The 20,059-nt window shown below is 39.5% G+C and overlaps 1 protein-coding gene across 14 annotated transcripts in view; it reads left to right on the top strand.

The window, feature by feature from the left end:
- The window catches only part of celf1 (cugbp, Elav-like family member 1), a 50,377-nt gene that overhangs the window by 18,023 nt on the left and 12,295 nt on the right, over positions 1–20,059 (top strand). For 2 of the 14 annotated variants that reach the window (XM_038694329.1, XM_038694326.1), the window contains exons 4-14: positions 1,392–1,440; positions 3,875–4,036; positions 9,340–9,419; positions 9,637–9,798; positions 9,927–9,996; positions 10,425–10,547; positions 10,976–11,089; positions 11,272–11,442; positions 11,879–11,899; positions 12,763–12,906; positions 14,871–15,043. In XM_038694329.1, the coding sequence (XP_038550257.1) occupies positions 1,392–1,440; positions 3,875–4,036; positions 9,340–9,419; positions 9,637–9,798; positions 9,927–9,996; positions 10,425–10,547; positions 10,976–11,089; positions 11,272–11,442; positions 11,879–11,899; positions 12,763–12,906; positions 14,871–14,998 (1,224 nt within the window). In that variant the 3' untranslated portion in view covers positions 14,999–15,043. Of the gene's footprint in view, positions 1–1,391; positions 1,441–3,874; positions 4,037–9,339; positions 9,420–9,636; positions 9,799–9,926; positions 9,997–10,424; positions 10,548–10,975; positions 11,090–11,271; positions 11,443–11,878; positions 11,900–12,762; positions 12,907–14,870; positions 19,794–20,059 lie in introns of those variants that run through there. The other 12 variants (XM_038694332.1, XM_038694338.1, XM_038694325.1 and 9 more) reach the window with 9 other exon arrangements.

The raw sequence follows: 20,059 nt of genomic DNA, 5'->3' as shown, positions 1-20,059 counted from the left end.
CATTTGTTTATGAAATGAAGAAAGTTTAAGAGGAATTTATTCGATATTATAAGTGCATACCAACAAAAACTGGAGACCACCAACTGAAGAGAAGACATACTGGGGTACACACAAAATCATAACGGACTTTATCTATGGTTTTACACATTTGTTGATCTATATATAAAGATAGTGCAGCGTGTGTTACTCTTGATATTCCATCGGCCTTTGAGTAAAATCCTGCCTTTCAATAATAAATGGCGTAATAGCCATGGATTAAATTTCTTTTTCTTCATTTTTTCAACAAAGGGAATGAGACTATTCCTGCATCTTTGGGTTTCATTTTTATCAATAACAATACCTAAATAATTAATACAGTTTTTCACAGGAATATTAGCAATTAAATCAACACCACAAGTGCTAGGAATTCACATTTTTTAAGATTTAAGACCAGAGGCTTTACTGAAGACTTCTATTATGTCAATCTCAATAGGAACCTTGGAGCTGTCTTTTAAAAACAGTTGACTAATAATAATTGTTATATGCGCTGGTGTCTTGCTAGTGAGCCAGCTCCTCGAAATGACGGTGTGTCTGTGCGTTTCTTCTTTGTGTGTGGAGTTACCACGAAGCTCCACTCTCGCTGAAACACCAACCGAGACAGAGAGCAGTCTCAGTAACGTTGAACACCACAACAATGTTGCGTGATTAAAGTTCAAATAATTGAGCTTTTGAGGCAAGGTGGGGGGGGGGTAACAAGGGTACAGGGAAACACTGCATTATAAAACAGTAGCTTTTATAGTTAATTATTGACGTTGCATCTTTTTTTCTTTCTTTTTTTCTTTCTTTTTTTTTTAAACCAAAATAGCTATTACGTATTGGAAACACTAATAAATTTAAAAAAAATTAATAAATGAAATTCTTAAGGTAGTAATGATTAGATAACCAAATAAATCAGGGGGCGGCTGTGGCTCAGGAGGTAGAGCGGGTTAGCCGTTAATCGGAAGATCGGCGGTTCAATCCTGGCTCCCCCGCAAGTCGGCTATTCCGCCAGTGTATGAGTGAGTGTGAATGTTAGTTTCCGTTTGAGCACTTAGGCTCAGTGTATGAATGTGTGTGACTGGTGAATGCAGATGTAGTGTAAAAGCGCTTTGAGTGGTCGAAAAGACTAGAAAGGCGCTATACAAGTACGGAGCATTTACATTTACATTTACATAAATATGCTACCAGCATGAACACCATCTTTTTAAACTGTGTCAAAACTGGCCATCTTCATCCTATGACGATAACCAAACCCTGACTTCTGAAATGACTAACATGGACATGATGTCTCTGCCAACATTACTGAAATGCATTGCAGAACACACGTGCATATTCCAGTGTTATGACTAGACTGTTTTTGTTGCCTTCTTCAGATGCACCATCCAATCCAGATGAAGCCAGCTGATAGTGAGAAAAACAATGGTAAGGATTTCCTTTGATACTACAAGACAACTCTGTACACAAAAGGCCTATTTCTCTCAGATATTGTTCACAAATCTGTCAAAGTCTGTGTTAGTGAGCACTTCTCCTTTGCCGAGATAATCCATTCACCTCACAGGTGTGGCATAATAAGATGCTGATCAGACAGCATGGGTATTGCACAGGTGTGCCTTAGGCTGGTCACAATAAAAGGCCATTTGAAAATGTGAAGTTTCACTGTATTGGGGGGTCTAGGGGGGGTCTGGAAACCAGTCAGTATCTGGTGTGACCACCATTTGCCTCACACAGTGCAACACATCTCCTTCACATAGAGTTGATCAGATTGTTGATTGTGGAATGTTGGTCTACTCCTCTTCAATGGCTGTGCAATGTTGAAGTCAGGGCGAGACCCCGATGAGGATGGCGAGCATGCAGATGAGCTTCCCTGAGACGGTTCCTGACAGTTTGTGTAGAAATCCTTTGGTTATTCAAACCAATTGTTGCAGCAGCCAGAGATGAAGATGCTGGAAGTGGAGGTCCTGGGCTGGTGTGGTTACACGTGGTCTGCGGTTGTGAGGCTGGTTGGATGTACTGCCAAATTCTATGAAATGCCTTTGGAGACAGCTCATTTCACGGGCAACAGCTCTGGTGGACATTACTGCAGTCAGCATGCCGATTGCACACCCACTTAAAACTTGTGACATCTGTGGTATTGTGCTGTGTGATGGAACTGCACATTTTCAAGTGGCCTTTTATTGTGGCCAGCCATGTGCAACACCCATGCTGTCTGATCAGCATCTTGATATGCCACACCTGTGAGGTGGATGGATTGTCTCCACAAAGGAGAAGTGCTCACTAACACAGATTTGTGAACAATATGTGAGAGAAATAGGCCTTTTGTGTACTTTCTTAATGTACAGGAATTTATTTTTGTAATGTACACAAAATTAAAAATTTTTAGTTGTCTGTATGTGTGTGTTGTAAAATAAATTTTTTTAACTGATTTTTATTAAAAAGGGCATTTTGCAAGGTATTTTTAATGCATTAATAATGCATTATTCTCATACTGAATGGTTTCATAAAGCAGCTTCCCAAGATATTAATAGTGGCTATATACTAGTAAAAAATTACTAATAATACACTAATACACAGAAAGTCTTAGATCTTTTCCCTTTTTCCCATTATCAGTAACAGGTCAGCTCGACTGGACTTAGCTCGACTCTACTCGACTTGGTTTGGCCGTGCTCTGTTTTCCATTGCAGATAGTATCCAGAAATAGTACCCCTCAATGTAGCTTGTCGTCATAGCGACGCCAACTGCTGCGACATAATGTTCAATGCGACACACACACCAGCGATCCACAAACAGCTGTCTCTTGATTTAAGTTAAAAAGTTTCAACATTCCTCAGAATGTAAAGACAGATAAGCGGTATGAAAACCTTCCAGCTGTGTTTTCCTCTGCCGTTGTTGCTGCAGCGGTCTCTGTGACTGTGGGACCAGAGGGCTCTGTGAGCGGGTGGCTGGCTGGCCTCGCGTAGCTCCTCCCGTGGGTTGGTGCAGGCTTCACCCGCCTCCACTTGTGGAGTACCTCAACTCCGAAAACTCTCAAGCACATTTTTGTTCCACCATCACTTTTCATAAAACTGTCAATATTCGAAATCTACACAGTTGATTTCTCACCTCAAAACTTCTCAGAAGTGAAATAACATATGAAAATTGTAAAATAGAAAACCTTCTGTTGCTGGCCTCTGTCAGGTGTGCGCAATAATGATGCAGTGAATAGTGACGATTCTCTCTGACCAGTCAGTAGTCTGCCATGTTTTCACATCACATTTAATATCGCCTCAGCTCGCTTGGAACCTCAACACGAGGTGATACGAAAAAAAGTACCTGTTAGCAGTTACAGGTACAACTTTTCCACAATGGAAAACCAAAAAAAGGTGAGTAGAGTTGAGGCGAGCTGGTACCGTGCAGTGGAAAAGAGGCTTTTGAGTTCAGCTTGTGATGAATAGGGACAAAACCAAACGTGTTGCATTTATAATTTTGGTCAGTGTAGATCTGAGCGTCCACGCTAATGTGGATACATCAGAAAACATAGTTTATCTGTTAAGCGGGGTTCCGTCTACATACTGAAAGACCAACACAACAAAGAAATAGTTACATTGCCTCTTTTTTACCCTCTTAAATTTCCATTTTTCTCATTCACTCTGCAAAGAAAGACCAGCCTTTTCAAATGTATTCCCAATAGAGTGGACATGACTTGAAACATTTTTATCCTGCTGAGAAAACAAACCGTACCTTGATGTAGTATAGGTTCGCAATTTTTCAAGTCCTAGAGCTCAGTTTTTAGATCTTTAGGGGTATAAGTTGCACAAGAGTCCCAATTAAACACATGTGTTGAATGTTGTTGTGCACCACTTATCTTGACTCAGTGCAGGTGTGTTTAATGTTGTGTTGAATACAGCAGTGGAGGACAGGAAGCTGTTTATTGGAATGATCTCCAAGAAGTGTAACGAGAACGACATCCGACTGATGTTCTCTCCGTATGGACAGATAGAGGAGTGTCGGATACTTCGGGGCCCTGATGGACTCAGCCGTGGTAAGGCAGAATCTATTTAATTAGTGGCTTAATTATTTTCTGATTGTCTTTGTATTATTTGAGATGAATGTTCATTATTTAAAGCAGATAAAATGGATATATTTGTAATAATACATCAAGCGAGAATGTAAAAACAATGTCATGGCTCATCTTTAGTTGTCTATCCTTCAACTCAACTGTTTTAATCTTTTAAATTCATTCTTTTCTCATCAATCTATACTCAATAACCCATAATGACAAAGCATATACAGGATCTTAGAATTTTACACAAATTTATTAAAAAGAAGAAATTGAATTAAAGCTGCAAGCAGCGGTGGGCGTGCCCTTGCATGTGTAGCACGTCAAGGTATAAGGCAGCCGCGTTGCAGATTCTGGAGCTCTGCCAGTGTGGCTGTGAATTTCCAACGCACTTCGGAGGCAGAACAAACGTGTTTATCATCACTTCCTGTGTCCCCTAAGTGGCACTACATAGCACTTACTACAACTATAACTGAACATGTAGATGTGTTCGGGGCGGGACTGTTACAAGCATGTAAAGTTTGGTGCAGATGTGAGCATGTACACTGAAGTTAAAACAACTTCCTCTTTCATGGTGAATCCTCGATTTTGGACGCAACGCCACGGGCACGCTGTTTCACGAAAACTTACCGTTTGTGCAACTTTTAATCATCAGTGGCTCAGGGGAAATCTGAAGTTGGTTGGGCTAATTCTGTAGGAGGAGTTTGTTAAAGTATGGAGTGTGTAAAAAATCCAAAAATAACCATAAAATTCAAAATGGCCAACTTCCTGTTGTGTCAACGCTTTTTTGAACATCTGGACATGATACATGTGCCACAGAAATTTCGTACATGTAGGTAAAAGGTGCCACGGGGGCTGCTTTGTTGAAGGTCACGTCCTGTTGCAAGTAGGTGGCACTATGACCATGGGTGAATCTTGTCTAGTACATGTGTTCAGGGCAGGGCTCTTTTCAAATGTGTAAAATCTGGTATGGATGCGAGCATGTACAGTCAAGTTAAAACAACTTCTTTAACTTTAAAGACTAAAGACTTTAATTTTGCTTCCACACCACTGCTACGCCGTTAACTGCAAACTCACACACTTTACAACATAGCTTCATCAATGCGTTAAGGGTTTTTTGGGACAGTTTTGAAGTTGATATGTCCAACCTGCTCGGAGTAATACATTACAGCGTAAAACGTGTCACTTCCTGTTGCCAGCAGGTGGTGCTATGACTTTGAGTGAATATTGGTATATAGATGTGTTCAGGGCGTGGCTCTTATTATACATGTAAAATTTGGTGCAGATGTGAGTGAAGTTATAACAACTTCCTGTTTCATGGCGAATCATCGATTTTTGACAGCATGCCATGGGCAAACTGGTCGACTGGTAATAACCGTTTGTACAAGTTTTGTGCGAAGTTTGGTGAGTTTTCGAATATGTTTAGGACCCCAAAATTGCGGTTGCTTTGCAGAAAAAAGAAAGAAAGGAAAAAAAAAAATCCCTTCAGTTTCAATAGGGACCTTGCACAATTTGTGCTCGGGCCCTAAAAATAATCCCTTCAGTTTCAATAGGGACCCAGGTGAAAAAGAAATATACTTAAGTAGCACTTTTTATGGATGCACTTATCATATTTTTTTTTGTACTATGCTAAATGTATATTAAATGTGTTATTTTGGAACAACTTAAAGTATGTTAAGTGTCATTTTACTTAAAACTTTAAGATAATTGCAATATATTTTAATATACTTAGTTGTGTTAAAATCGACCTACTTTAAGTACCTTTACTGTAATTTAAATATACTTCTTTAAATTGAACTTAAAATACCCTTTTGTGCTATACTTGAAGAACAGTTTAAATATATTTTAAATGTGTTCCCTGAACATTTTTATTAACATTTCAGTGTATTAGTAATTTTTTGCTAGTATATAGCCACTATTAATATCTTGGGAAGCTGCTTTATGAAACCATCCAGTATGAGAATAATGCATTATTAATGCATTAAAAATACCTTGCAAAATGCCCTTTTTAATAAAAATCAGTTAAAAAAATTTATTTTACAACACACACACATACAGACAACTAAAAAACTTTAATTTAGTGTACATTACAAAAATAAATTCCTGTACATTAAAAGGTACAGCAGCATGTATCACATCTTGAGCAAAATAAATAATCAAATAAAATCAGTAAAATGATGACATATGACCAGTATTACTGAAAAGTATTTTGTCTATATCAAAGCAATATTACCTCTAATTAACTAACTACCATTGTAGGTACAACAAATAACACAAACATTCAGACTTGCTTAACAACTGTGCTGTCTACATGTCATTTCACATTAACACAGCAGTCAATTTGTGAAGTACAAAAGTAGCCAATTACTTAATGTATAACAATATTTTAATATAATTATTTTTTCACAAGAATATTTGTTTATTTAGTCTGACCCCATTGATATGTAGTGAGAGCAAAAACAGTGATGGTGTGCAGGAGCCAGACATACCTATGAGCACATTGAGCTTGTGAGGGTCCAGCTGGTCCTTTGAGGTTTTCTAAGCCATCTGAGTGAGGAAGAGATCCCAGGAAGCTCTAAAAGAAAAGAAATGCAGTTGCAAATGAGTTTAAATATTCAGTTAGGCCAGTACTTCCACCTTGTTTAGTTCTTCATTTCCATATAATTATAAACACTGTAACTCTATTCTTATAGCAAATCTTTATTATTATTCTTCATTTAATTTTCTTGAGCTAAGGCAGGAAATTCCAACTCTGGGTTTAGCATTAAGTTGGTTAAAGTTGGCAAAGGGAAGGTTCAACTTTTAAAAGTTGAATACAGGATATATGACCATACAAATGTACATAAAGTTGACCATTAATTTATATAACAACACATGCTGTTATACTGTGTTGTCAGCCATTGCAGGACACAAAAACATTATAATTATATTATAAAACAATTCTCACATACCCGTGTACACTTTAACATTGCTGTTATAACTGAGTTATTGGTCACTGTAATGGTTAACGTTACCCACTCCATGGTTGCAGTGAAGAGAAATCTCTAAAAAACAGTGTACCTTTAGAATTAATTTATACAAAACTGTGACTTGACAACTGTGGTGATGTCGTTACAGACTACATGGGCAGGAGTGATGATTACAGTGAGCAATAACTTACTGTAAACATGGACATGTGAGTATTAAGGTAGACTATAAAAATGTGAACCTATTCTTTAGCACACAGACAGCAACATATTAGTTGCATTTATTACTCTGATAAAGACCTCACTGGTCATTTTAACAGTACAAAAGCAGAATTGAGGGCTCATACACACACATGCACAGGCCTGCCTTGTTAAAATCTCATGCATCAAATTCCAGCAACAGGGTCAGATTTTACATTACCGAAATTTTTGAAACATTAAAAACTGCCTTACAGCAAAAAGCAGTACATTACTGTAACGTTAATTGCGTTACTTTTGCTGGCAGTCTCTGCGTCTGTCCTCTCCTGCTTGTACTTGCCAGGCACGCCTCTTTAGCTCTTTTCACATTTAACTTCTGCAGGGAGCTGACCGGATATTCTTCTCTTCTGTGTTCTTTTCTTATTATGTCTGTGGTGTCCACTTTCGCCAAGTCCGAGTCGGTAAAGTAAAACAAAGGAAACCTGAGAAACAAAATGATTTCTGGCAAAAAAGAGCTTCCATCTCACAGACAGTTAACATGTTAACTTTTGTGAAGAGGACTTTCGATTTGAAAACCTTAATTCTGATTGGTCCAATTGAATGCACTGTGCTAGTGGGCTGGGCGGGAAGGCACACTTCATTCCTGTGTACACATGTGTTGTTTACAAACAGAAACAAGTATAACTACATTATGATTTAAAGTATGCTTATTACTATAAGTTGTTGTTTGTTTAAGTTAACAACATGTGCCTCTTCCTTCTAGGCCAGGTTACCCTTATGAACGAGAACTCTGATCTCAACTAGCTATTTACCTGATAAAAAAAAAAAAAAGAAATAATATGCTTTTGAAAACTATATTTTAATGTTAAAAAAATATGTTTTAAAAATCATACTTCTGGAAAGTATGAGTCTTTATTAAAAGTTTAAGTATATATTTATTACCAATTTATTCAAAGTATACTTTTGAGAAGTATGTTAAAGCTCAGGAGAATATATCTTTAATATACTTTTAGTAAGCATTTTAGGAGTATGAATGTACTATAAGCATACTATGTGAATTTCTAGTACATTTTCAATGCCTTTAAGCCCACTTCTTTTTGACCTGGGGACCTCGCACGGTTCATGCTTGGGCCCTAAATATCACATTAACATAAGTATGTAGTAGGGCTGTACGTCAGTTTACATACCGCAGCAACGCACACACACTGTATGTGGCTCACAGTATGCATGACACACATACACACACAAAATGGGCTTCCATTCAACTTTAACAACTTACACCTGCGCTGTAGTCAAGTTATAACTAAATTTCCACAGAAAGCAAAACAGCTGCAGGCATCCGACACACTACTCTCGTTAGTTAGTGAGCTTCAAATGAGGCTTGCCGTTAACAGTTTCTCTCGACTGTCCCTCAGTATCACAACATTAATCCAACAATCCAGCCGAGCCTGCTAGCCACATTATCTGCGCAATATGCTAATGCCAAGTAAGCTAACTGTAAAAGTAAAGTAACAGTAAAACAATACAAAACATGGCAAAACTCACAGCTTCCAAGTTTGATGTCGGGTCACACACAACCCATTGTGATCCGTCGTTACGCTTGTGGAATCTTTGAAGCACTAATTTATTAATTTAGCCCTACGATGTAGCCTATGAAAACAAAACCAATGTGGTAGCTAACGAATGACATCTGCACTGGTGTGTTGACTGTTTCTTTTAGATGGTCTGTACTTGTAAAATGTCCATCGTGTCCAAGTCTTGTAACGTAATAGATGTTTCTGTGTTTCTCTGCAAAATGCTAACATGGGTCGCCAAATATACCTGGGTGGCTGTTAATTTAGCTGGGTGACCCGCCCAATTACAGTTTGTGTCTAGGAAACATTGATACTTGTGTTCAGTGTATCACAATGAGTCCCTGACCATGTCTGGAGGTGGTTTGGCCAATTGGATTACAATCTGTCCTCGGTGCATCTTGGACGCATTTACACTTATACTTTCATGTGGTCAACTGCTACCCTATTGCAGTCTGATCACCCAAAACACATTTTAATGCCCCACTGAGATGTTGACAGAATATAATTCTCTGTATGAATTATGATACATTGTTTTTCTCTCTTTCAGGTTGTGCCTTTGTGACATTCACATCAAGACAAATGGCCCAGTCAGCCATCAAGTCAATGCACCAATCCCAGACCATGGAGGTGAACTTCAACTTTACACTAAAAACACCATGCAATGTTTTAAACTTTTGACCTTGACTTAAAAATGGGTGTGTTCACTGTGTGTCTTCACTGTTGAAATAGCAGAGCATTTTAAAATATCACAGTTATTTGACTTGCTCTTAAGTTACAAGTTAATATATTTTAGTCAGTATGTCAAGCTGCCGGAGTACAAACGATTTCCTGTGCCTGTGTTTAGGGCTGTTCATCACCCATCGTGGTGAAGTTTGCAGACACTCAGAAGGACAAGGAGCAGAAGCGCATTGCCCAACAGCTACAGCAGCAGATGCAGCAACTTAGTGCTGCTTCCATGTGGGGAAATCTCACTGGGCTCAACAGCCTGGGGCCACAGTACTTAGCAGTGAGTTTATAGGGCCTATGTGTGCGTTAATGCAAAACCAAATGATTGACAAAGCAATTTCACCAGTTGAAGTGTTGCTGTGTCTTCCACTTTAGCATTGTTGTTTCCATATCTCCTTCTGGTTTTAGCTCTACTTACAGTTGCTCCAGCAGTCAGCCTCCACGGGGAATGCACTCAACAACCTGCACCCTGTTTCAGGTACACACACATGTACGCTTTAACAGACATTACCAAGGAATTATCAGTCAGTAATGGAAGATTAAGATTTGAATATATTAATAATGTACAGTATGTTATGTTACATGTACTGTATATTGTCTGCTACGTAGTAGAAGGGAGTTAGAAACTCAATTTCACTCTACAACCTGTTGTATTGTGACAAATAAATCTACCTTGTAATATGTATTGTTAGCTGAATAAGTCATGGCCTCTGGGATTGTAAAAGGTTCATGTCAAAATGGCTTAATTGTCCCTTGGATGCTGAGGAAATTTTCAATGTCCAGCCTCACACCTGTATAGCCAGCAAACTGCAGGGGAGAACACACCCTTGTTTTTCTACACATATACTAGCTGTCAGGAGAAGGTATGGGTGGAGTCTTGAACTTTACTGTTTGTGTATCTGTCAGGTCTTAACGCCATGCAGAACCTGGCTGCTTTAGCAGCAGCAGCAACTGCCACACAGGCCACGCCCACAGGCTCCAGCGCCATGACAACATCTAGTAGCCCACTAAGCGCACTAACAAGCTCAGGTAAAAAAAATTACAACAACAGTACTAGTCAAGGTATTCGCAGTAGGGCTTAGTGGTATGGTGGCATCCATGAGTCCACATAAACCTTAGAAATTGTACTCTCACTGTTAAACGTATGTACAGCTAAACTGTATATACATATATATTAACTATATTTTGTATTAATAAGCTTTATTTACTATATTAGCCTTCAGGAATCTACAACATTTGCTTATCTAACATGAAATCTCTTCTTTTTTTCTCAGATTGCCTATTTGCTATTTCTTGTCAGAGACACATTATATCATAAACTGCAGTTTTTGTGGAGTCAAATGACGGTGTGAAAATGTTGACATTGCTGAGCTCAGACTGTATAACGATAACACAGCTTGATGTAATATTTTTCAGTAGTGTTTATTATACATTAACAGTAAACATTCCCCGAGCAGGCTCCTCCCCCAACTCCAGCAGCAACTCATCAGTGAACCCCATGGCTTCTTTAGGGGCCCTGCAGTCTCTGGCTGCTGGTGCTGGAGCTGGCCTCAACATGGGCTCCCTGGCAGGTATTAACCCTAAACTATACTTGACTGAAAATCTCCACTGATTAGATTACTGTGAGGCAGTACGCTTGATGTCTCTGTCTTAAACATTTACAGAGCAGACGCAATTGAAAAAACAGTGACACTGATATATGTTTATTGAGTAATAAGAGCTTACGTTTTTTTGTTTTCTTGTAACTCTGCAGGCATGGCAGCGCTGAATGGCAGCCTTTCTAATGGCTCAGGAAACACCATGGAGGCACTGAGCCAGGCCTACTCAGGCATCCAGCAGTATGCTGCTGCTGCGCTCCCCAGTCTGTACAACCAGAGCCTGCTGTCCCAGCAGAGCGTGTCAGCCGCAGGCAGCCAGAAGGAAGGTGGGTACTGTGGGCTGGGAGAAGAAAAAAAGGAGGGCTTGGTAGACAGTACAGGTGAAGAGAGCACTTGCTAAATAACTACTGTATGAGCATGCTTCAGAATTTGTTTTGTCAGTTCAGTTTTAGACTCAAAGTGACCAAACACTCAGGCAAACAGAAACTTCAAGAGCTGCAGGCTAACATGTCAGTTGGAGTTTATAGTAATTCACCCTATTTTCAACAAAACTGACCTGTTTATTAGGCTACCATAGATTTTACAGATAAAAGAACAACAAATTGTCCTGAATGATTGGAAATTGCTCAGTATTCCGCAGTATTTTGTGTGTTTTTGGTTTATTGTTGGTGTGCTGGGCAGGTTGGTAAAGATATTTGTACTGTGTGTTGATGTCACCTTCACCTTAAAGAATGTTTTCTTGTTTTAAATCTGCTGCCTTAGCCAGTGACAGCCGCAGCACCGGTAAGACCACACCACTTTCTCAATGACATGTCCATAACAGACAGCTGTGTTAATGTTAACTGTTCTTCTCAGATACCCTTTTCATAATGAAGGTCTTAGTTGGTACCTGGGGCTCCAGGGGTCATGTGGTGCAAAAAAATTGGACAATCGCATGGGCTGACTGTGCATACACATTACACATGGTGATCACTGACGAACGAGGAGGGAGATGCATAAACAATCTGAACTGTGAAATGAACTTGTAAAAGTAAATAACACGAAACAACAAAAATGAAATCTGACAGTAGCTCATGAATACTATGTTGACCAGCAGTTTTTACCAAGCTGCTGAACAGCCGATAAAATCATTACGTTGTGATCAGGACACTGTCAGACAACAACAAACAGGATAATACCAGCAACAGTACTGTGATACTGACTGACTGGCTGTAGATATTTAAAAGTAGTGATTAGAGAATTATAAGCAACACAAGTAAAGCCAAATCCTCTGCATCTGAATGAGCTGCTATATGTATTTATGCTTGTAATACAAGAAAATGTAAAACAACTCTACAACTAGATTAGAAATGTGGCCGCTGAGGAACAGATGCTTCTCCTCTGAAACGCTTTACTACTCTACTAATCTTTACATTTACATTTTCTCATTGGCAGACACTTTTATCCAAAGCGACCTACAGTACATTTGAGGAACAATATACAAGCATCAATAAAACAGATCTACAAGTGACAACAGATACTAGTAAGAGCTAAAAGCGCATCAGTGGGGTAAAAAGTTAGGGAAAGAAGTAAGAGTTAACAAAAAAGTGCAATCAACACAACACTTACTTTGTGAGTGATGATAAAACAGACTCGTTTATTTACAGGCCCAGAAGGTGCAAACTTGTTCATTTACCACCTGCCTCAGGAGTTTGGAGACCAGGACCTGCTCCAAATGTTCATGCCCTTTGGAAATGTAATCTCTGCTAAAGTCTTCATCGACAAACAGACTAACCTCAGCAAGTGTTTCGGTGAGTTCACTCAAACTACTGTATATAAACTTCCTATGATTAATACATTTTTGATCAGTCTGTACGTGCTGCTGCTTTGAAATGATTGTAAGTGACTCTGCTGCAACTTTGCAAGGTTCCCTATTTTTACGGCAGCGCAAAAACAAGCAGCCCTCTGAACGTTTGGTAATTTCCTTACCTTGAAATGCGCTTTGCCTGTCTGTGTGGTGTTTAACATGACACACAGAGGGACGGAGAGGACTAAACAGGTGGGAGGTTCATTCAGACAATGCAAGTTTTTACTGTGCTGAGAATAGACGTCACTGCCACTTCTGTGATTTGATCTAATCTTAAAAACCTTGCATCAAATGCACAGTAACGATGAACTAATGCTTACAATGGAAATAAACTGCTTTAATAAACACCATCCAACTTTAGATGCTTTGAAAATGTTATAAAAAAATTTAGTTTTAGTTTAAAGTAGGAACGTCGAAGAATAAGTCTGCATTTTTGTATAAAGTTTTAATTCAGAAGGTAAATGTGAGGAGTTGGTGAGAATTCCTGTACTCTGGGTGTACCAGTTTCAAATGTTCATGTTACAATTATTATGAGGGGGTTGCTTGGGGGTTGTATTTTCTAAAAGTACTAGGACAGGGCTCATCATTTCTGATTGTTCGAGTAGAGGCTACTCGCTTTAATGTAGCATTTTGGGCATTTTGAATATGTTTTGCCACTACTGCTTGTCTCTTTTACACGTTGACTCAATGAACACATTTACAAACCTATAAATCACGATCAACAACAGCACAACTTAAATCTCCTCCATGGATACTGTGCTGTTGCAGTGTCACATAAATAATGATGCCTGAAAAGTAGTTCCTGTGATTAAAAGTTCTTGGTACTTTAGGTAGAAACACAGCTTTAGAGTCTGTATCTCTTCTTTTACACATCCTTTTTTTAAACATCCTTTTTAAACAATTAGAATGGTCACAGACTTTTAATACAGTTTCACAAGCCTGCCCATCTGCTCACCACGTCACTATCACCACACACGCAGCAGTTTTCTTTTCTCCAGCTGCCTCCTGTCTGCTTTGTTGCTCCTGCAGTGGCTACTCTGTGTCTGTGTGACTGGAAGAAGGATGAACCCATGTGGCCAGTCAGAATTAAAGAGCTGAGTCGCTCTCATCTAGCCCTTTGCGATTGAAGTTATAATAGTGAGGACGATAGAAATGATTGCCATTGTTAGTGCCTTCAGTAATCAAACCTTTTACTTGATTTGACGAACTCAAACTGCTGGAGCCTGTCAGAATGTATTTTTGTATAGGCTGTGGACTTTGTCCACTGTCACATTGTTAAGAAGGGATCTCTTTAGGGCCCGTGTGGACAGGAGGAATGAGTACTGCAAGCAAAAGTAGGTTCCTATTATTTTAAGATAGACTTGAAAGAAATTTGAACCATTCCTTTAATACTGGAGTTAGTGGTGGTTGGGTGTTGTAAGCTCTTGGGCATAGCGTGGGGATTGGTTTTGTTTGCAGTAAACTCTTTTGATTGTACCATCTCACACGGCTGATCCTCAGGTAACAGGACTGAGTAGAATTACAAGGGTTAGAGTACCTGTTTTCTCCGCTGTTAACTTTCAACAATCTGGATTTACAGCGATGACTGTATCTAAGGAAGGTAGAGTCCCTAAGTATTAGTGTTAAAAGGATAGAGTGGGAGCTGGGCAATCAAAGGAGCAAAATAAGCTAAGGTGAGAGAACTGCCCGTTTTTATTTTCTATTTAACTCTTTTAAAACGTTTTTGGGTTTTCCCAGTTGCTTTTATGTTTTATGTAAAGCACTTTGAATTAACTTGTTATTGAAATGTGCTATACACATAAACTTGCCTTGCCTAATTATTGTTATTGCCAGACTGCATATTCCACAAGGGATTATTATCATGTTAGTCTGCTGTTGCCATTCTGAGTGTTTGTATTTCTCCTTCAGGCTTTGTGAGCTATGACAACCCTGTGTCATCACAGGCAGCCATCCAGTCAATGAATGGTTTCCAGATCGGTATGAAGAGGCTGAAGGTGCAGCTGAAGCGCTCAAAGAATGACAGCAAGCCCTACTGAAGATGCTGAGGCGATGCAGATCTAGTTAGGCAGGGTAGTGTTATGGTAAGTGAAGTATGAATAACCAACTAAGACTGGTCTACTCGAAACCTGTCTGTGCATGACAGGGAATGGCTGCTGCGCTGCCTCTCCGGGTCATTACAACAAGTCCCAGCTAAGAGACACATGAAGCTACATGCAAGAGTTTTCAGGCTAGGCTGGATTCTCCCTGTGTTATGTTGTGGTTTATGCAGTTTGTTTTTCTTTTAACAAATAAGAGAAACAAATGTATTTTCATTTAAGTTGAAATGTTATCAGTTTGCTGTGTTACATAATACACATATTGTCTAGCTGACAATCTAGCTGATTGTTAGGATGTGTTGCACACATCGACAGTCAGGTGCCAAACCCATCTGTTTGTTCTTCCTGTTCTACCTCCCCTGAACCACCCAGACCCAGGACAAAGCTCCTGAAAGGAGGCAGCAGCTTAAAAAGACAGAGCCACATTCGTTTAGGAACAGAAATCATTGCTCGGTTTTCTTTTACATTTTCACAAACCAAAATGCTTTCCCTTATGTATGTGTTGGGTATGTGTATTATCTCTTGAAATGGAGACAGTGTATGTGATATAGACCTAAATTAGTTTTAAGGCACAGAAGCTTAGATTGTTTAGAAGAGGGAGCTCCACCAAAACATGCACCTGGCATTTAGACATACGTATGGGACAAATGAAAGGAAAAAACAGAATAAACATGTGGAGAAACATATCAGATGCAGATGCTTGGTGCAGCAGCGCTCACTGAACGATTTGGTGAGGCTTGTTCCACAGCGTGGTGGCCTGACCCTATACTGAGACACTTCATGTGGGCTTTTCCTTTCAATTGTCACCCATCTGTATGTGTCTAAATGTGTGTGTGTGTGTGTGTGTGTGTGTGTGTGTGTGTGTGTGTGTGTGGGCATAGTCCAAATCAGTGACTGTTGGAGCTGTTGACATCTTATTCCCGTTTCTCTTGTGTTTCAACTCTGAGCTAAAGTCACTGAAGTCAGGTTTAACCAACACCCCTCCATGACCTTCCTCCTGATCTGCTGTGCTTGTATGGTTGTCTCTGTTAACTGAGTTAATTTGAAGATGACACATTAGCAGCTGTTGCATGGCTTACACTTATCAAGTGGCCTTGGGCCTACACTTTTGCTTATGGGTTGTGTTGTATACAAACAATGGCTGGAATGGATTTCTGTATGACTAAATATTATACTTCTATCAAGTTGTGTACTGACTGCATTTATTGTATTTTTCACATTTCAAATGCAGTTGAATTTGGATGTAAGTACAGACTTTTCCAGAAGACTGAAACACATGATGTTTTGGTGGTGCTCCTCCTGTGCGTCTGCACTGAGACAGGTCCAAGGTCAGGCTGATAAGGCTGTGAAGCCCTGCTGTCAGCTGTAGCTTGCAATACTGTCATATCCAAGAGTCTGTCTAATACAGAAGTAGTGCTTTGTATACATACATTTTACAGTTTAAGTTAGTTTCTACCTTCAATCCAGGTGTTTTGTAAAAAATCTTCAACATCCCTCAGCTGTCCTGCTAGCTAGCAACTAGCCAATATATACAGCTACACCAATTTGTCTCTCACAGAATGTCTTCTGTATTGGCAAATTAGTGTCACTACAACAGACAAACATGTTAGTTGCATAGAAATTATGTTTCTTTTAAATAGAACTAGCAAACAAGACAATTGTTGAGATGTATATTTAAACTATCATGCCTTTTCTATTTTTATATAGGTTTTATACTTCTCCTGTGTGTTGGGGAACTATTTATTGCCTAAATTATTTATCTGAATTGAAATTATTTTGAAAGACAAATGTAAAGTCCAACAGTCTATGTCATTGTGGCATAAACTGTGTGTAGGATCCATCAGTGCTGCTACAGACTTCATAGAACCCCCCTCTGTCATCCATGCATTTATTCATCTGAATAAATAACAAATTTTCCAAAAACATAGAGAGCATAGTTTACACGAAACGTCAGCATGCGCCTGTTGCTTCTGTCTTTCTTTTTGAAAAAATAGTCATCTGATGTGTTGTGAACAACTGTGCCCCAGGCAAAGTCCTGGGTGTATTTCTAGTAGTAGAACTAGTTCAGGTCCTGGTGTAAGGTCCAAGTCCAAGTCTGGGCAAAACAGTCTAGACAGCCAGAGTAAAAGTATGCGATGTGAGTAAGAGCAGTGTGCTCAGAGAAGCTCTCACTCCTACAGAGCATGCATGTCAGTGCAGTTGAAGGTCACCGTGTCTGGTTTTAAGTTAGTGCTGGACATTTCTTGGTATATCTTATACAAGAGCATTATTGCTGTTGCACAGAAACTAATGATTATGTATCTGGAACCTTTTAGTCATAACTGATCCGGCTGTGTTGTGATTTAAGATTCTATGTGTGTACAGTGTAAGGCCATAGGTCCCTTGTGACCTTGTTTCATTTTTGCCGTGGCACACTAGCTGCTGTGAGGATCTGGGGCAGCAGGACGCTGTGTGTGGGACTGAGTCAGAATAAGCAACAGTGTGGGTGTTCATGGTGATGAAGGAACCCAGTTCAGAGGTGAGGCTCACTAACTGTCTTTTATAGTAGTTTGAAAACAATGGAGCGCTATGCTACAGAGGATTAAGATACACACACAGACAACAATACCTGTTATTTGTGACTATAGAAAATCTCACCAGACGTATGCTTTTTAAATTGTGGGTAAAATGGAAGATGTCAGAAGTGAAGCAGGAGGCATATTATTTGTCAGATGGAACATGATAAGAATGTTCATGTGTAAATGGAAAGACAAAAGTAACAACTTTCAACTACACATCATGTATCCATGTGATTTTTCAGATGCATGCTGTGTAGCTTCAGATTTTCCCTTTTGTTCCAGGCAGCAGTTTGTTTCTGTTCATTTCTTCATGGCATGGAAGTCAAATAGTTTACTCCATCAGCATAAACATCCGTTCTGCATTCATCTTTGTTAAAGTTGCATGTTTATAAAGCAATGCAGACTTTTTAAAGCGCTCTGCACTAAAACTATTACTAAGCAATAACTGACAAAAATCACCTGCTGTTCACAGTGACGGTCCTGAACAGTTCACAGTCGGCTCGGAGAGTTTCATAAAGAAATGAATGGAAACCAGTAACTGCCCTGACTGGTTGAAATATTACATCAACGCAGCAACATGATTTGCACAATGGTTGGCTATGCTGTATAATTAGTAGTACTTCAAATACCTTTTTAGAAAATTATTCAGTAATTTGAAGTAGCATGCAGTATGGCACCTTAACAGCTTCTAATCAACGATTCTAAAAGATTAGTATAAAAAAGTTAGTTCCAGTGGCACTGCTCAGCCTCTATATGTGATCACTTGTATTTGGAAAACATGCTGGACTGTAGCTGCTGTTCCAGAACTCTGCTTCCACCTGCATGCTGTGACTGACTGTGCTGGCATTTTAATTAGGCTGACGTGTGTGTGTACTGTTGTTGTTATCCACATCAGTTCCTGGTAGGGCTGGGCTACATAGCCAAATATGTTATCATGATAAAACATTTCATATCTGTCGATAATTATCAGTTTAAAAAAAGTTAAAAGGCTGATTTTTGCTCCTGAGTGAACGTTTAAGAAACCAGATGGTTAAAGTGGCTAAATGTAGTTTTTTAATTAAATCACTTATTTATAAATCAAATTTTTTCTTCTTTTTTGTCAATGGGCTATTCTGCTTCTTATGTGAGGACCCCAGGTCGGGATGTCGCCCTGTGCGCGCTCCCGAGAACAAAATGCAGACCACTAAGACGTAAAACAAGTGGCTCCCAGCACAACACAGACTCCAACATAAACTCCACGTAAGGATAAAAAAAACAAAGTTTTATGTGCTTGGCCCATCAGACCAAACAGGTTCAGATGATATCAGTTGAAAACAGTGAACATCGGAAAGGCTGGAGAAACAAGAAGAGAGTCACATTAGTTCACCGGTTAAGCCAAGTAGTTGCGTTGTCCGGTGCAAAGTTGTATGGATTTTCACATTACTTCACCAACTAACGCGACCCATGTTACTATCCTGTGTACAACAAGTGTTGGCTTAGCCTGCAAGAAATGATGTAACAGTAAAAAGCAAATGTGGAGCAATTTGTTTACTAGCCTAGGGCAGCCAGCTAACGCTACATTAGCTCGGACCTGCCGCTGCTTGCTTCGTTCAATTTAGATGCTTCGATCGATCGCTCACCGACCGTATTCAGCTGATAATGGCTTTAATTAGATTGATCAGTGGTCTCAGGCCGATCAGATGATGCAATACTCGCCAGACAAATTTTCAAAGGCAGCTAAAATGTTTCACTACGCAGTCTGAGCAGTTTTCAAAGCTAGCTAGCACCAAAGTCCTTTTCAGACAGGAAGCGACTGATGCCCCAGTTAATCATTTACAATGAGAGTTGAGCAGCAATCAGACAAGCGGAGCAACAAGCCGGAGCGATCACGTGAAACTGTCACAGTCGTGCTCATCTCACCAAAATGGAGACCTTTTGCTACGTTTCCGCCTCCCGTCCACATTAAAACGGCGAATCCGTGGGCAAAAACTGAGGACCCGTGTTGCTTTCAGTAACAGTCCCAGCTGCTCCTCTCTCTGCCCCTCTTTCTACTCCTCTCTGCGCCCCTCTCTCTGCCCCTCTCTGTCCCCCCTAAACCCCACAGAACCTGCCTGAGCTTTCCACAACAAAAAGCAGCTACTTCAGAGTTTATCATGGACTCAGGATGCCTGTTCTCCTTTATCTCCTAAATAGTTTGGCTACATCCTTTTTTGTTTTATAGTACTGTTTTTATAGTTGAAGTAAATTTATATTTTTGTTCTGTTTTTGTAGTTTATTCCACAGGAAAGCTATATTTGTTAAGCTATAAGATGTTTACAGTAAGCAGGCAAAGGCTCCTATGGTTTAAGACTCTAAGACAGAGGAAGTGGAATTTGTTGCCCATGTTTCCTGGCAATAAAATAAACAGTTGTCATCTGATGACTTTATCATTTGTTAATTTTAATACTTAATTATCATCACCGGC

The sequence above is a fragment of the Micropterus salmoides genome, unplaced genomic scaffold (genome assembly GCF_014851395.1).
Source record: "Micropterus salmoides isolate LMB-PRFRI ecotype aquatic unplaced genomic scaffold, ASM1485139v1 Ms_hic_scaffold_3, whole genome shotgun sequence".
Taxonomy (NCBI): domain Eukaryota; kingdom Metazoa; phylum Chordata; class Actinopteri; order Centrarchiformes; family Centrarchidae; genus Micropterus; species Micropterus salmoides.
Note: the sequence above shows the minus strand (reverse complement) of the source record. Positions and strands in the feature narration are given on the sequence as shown.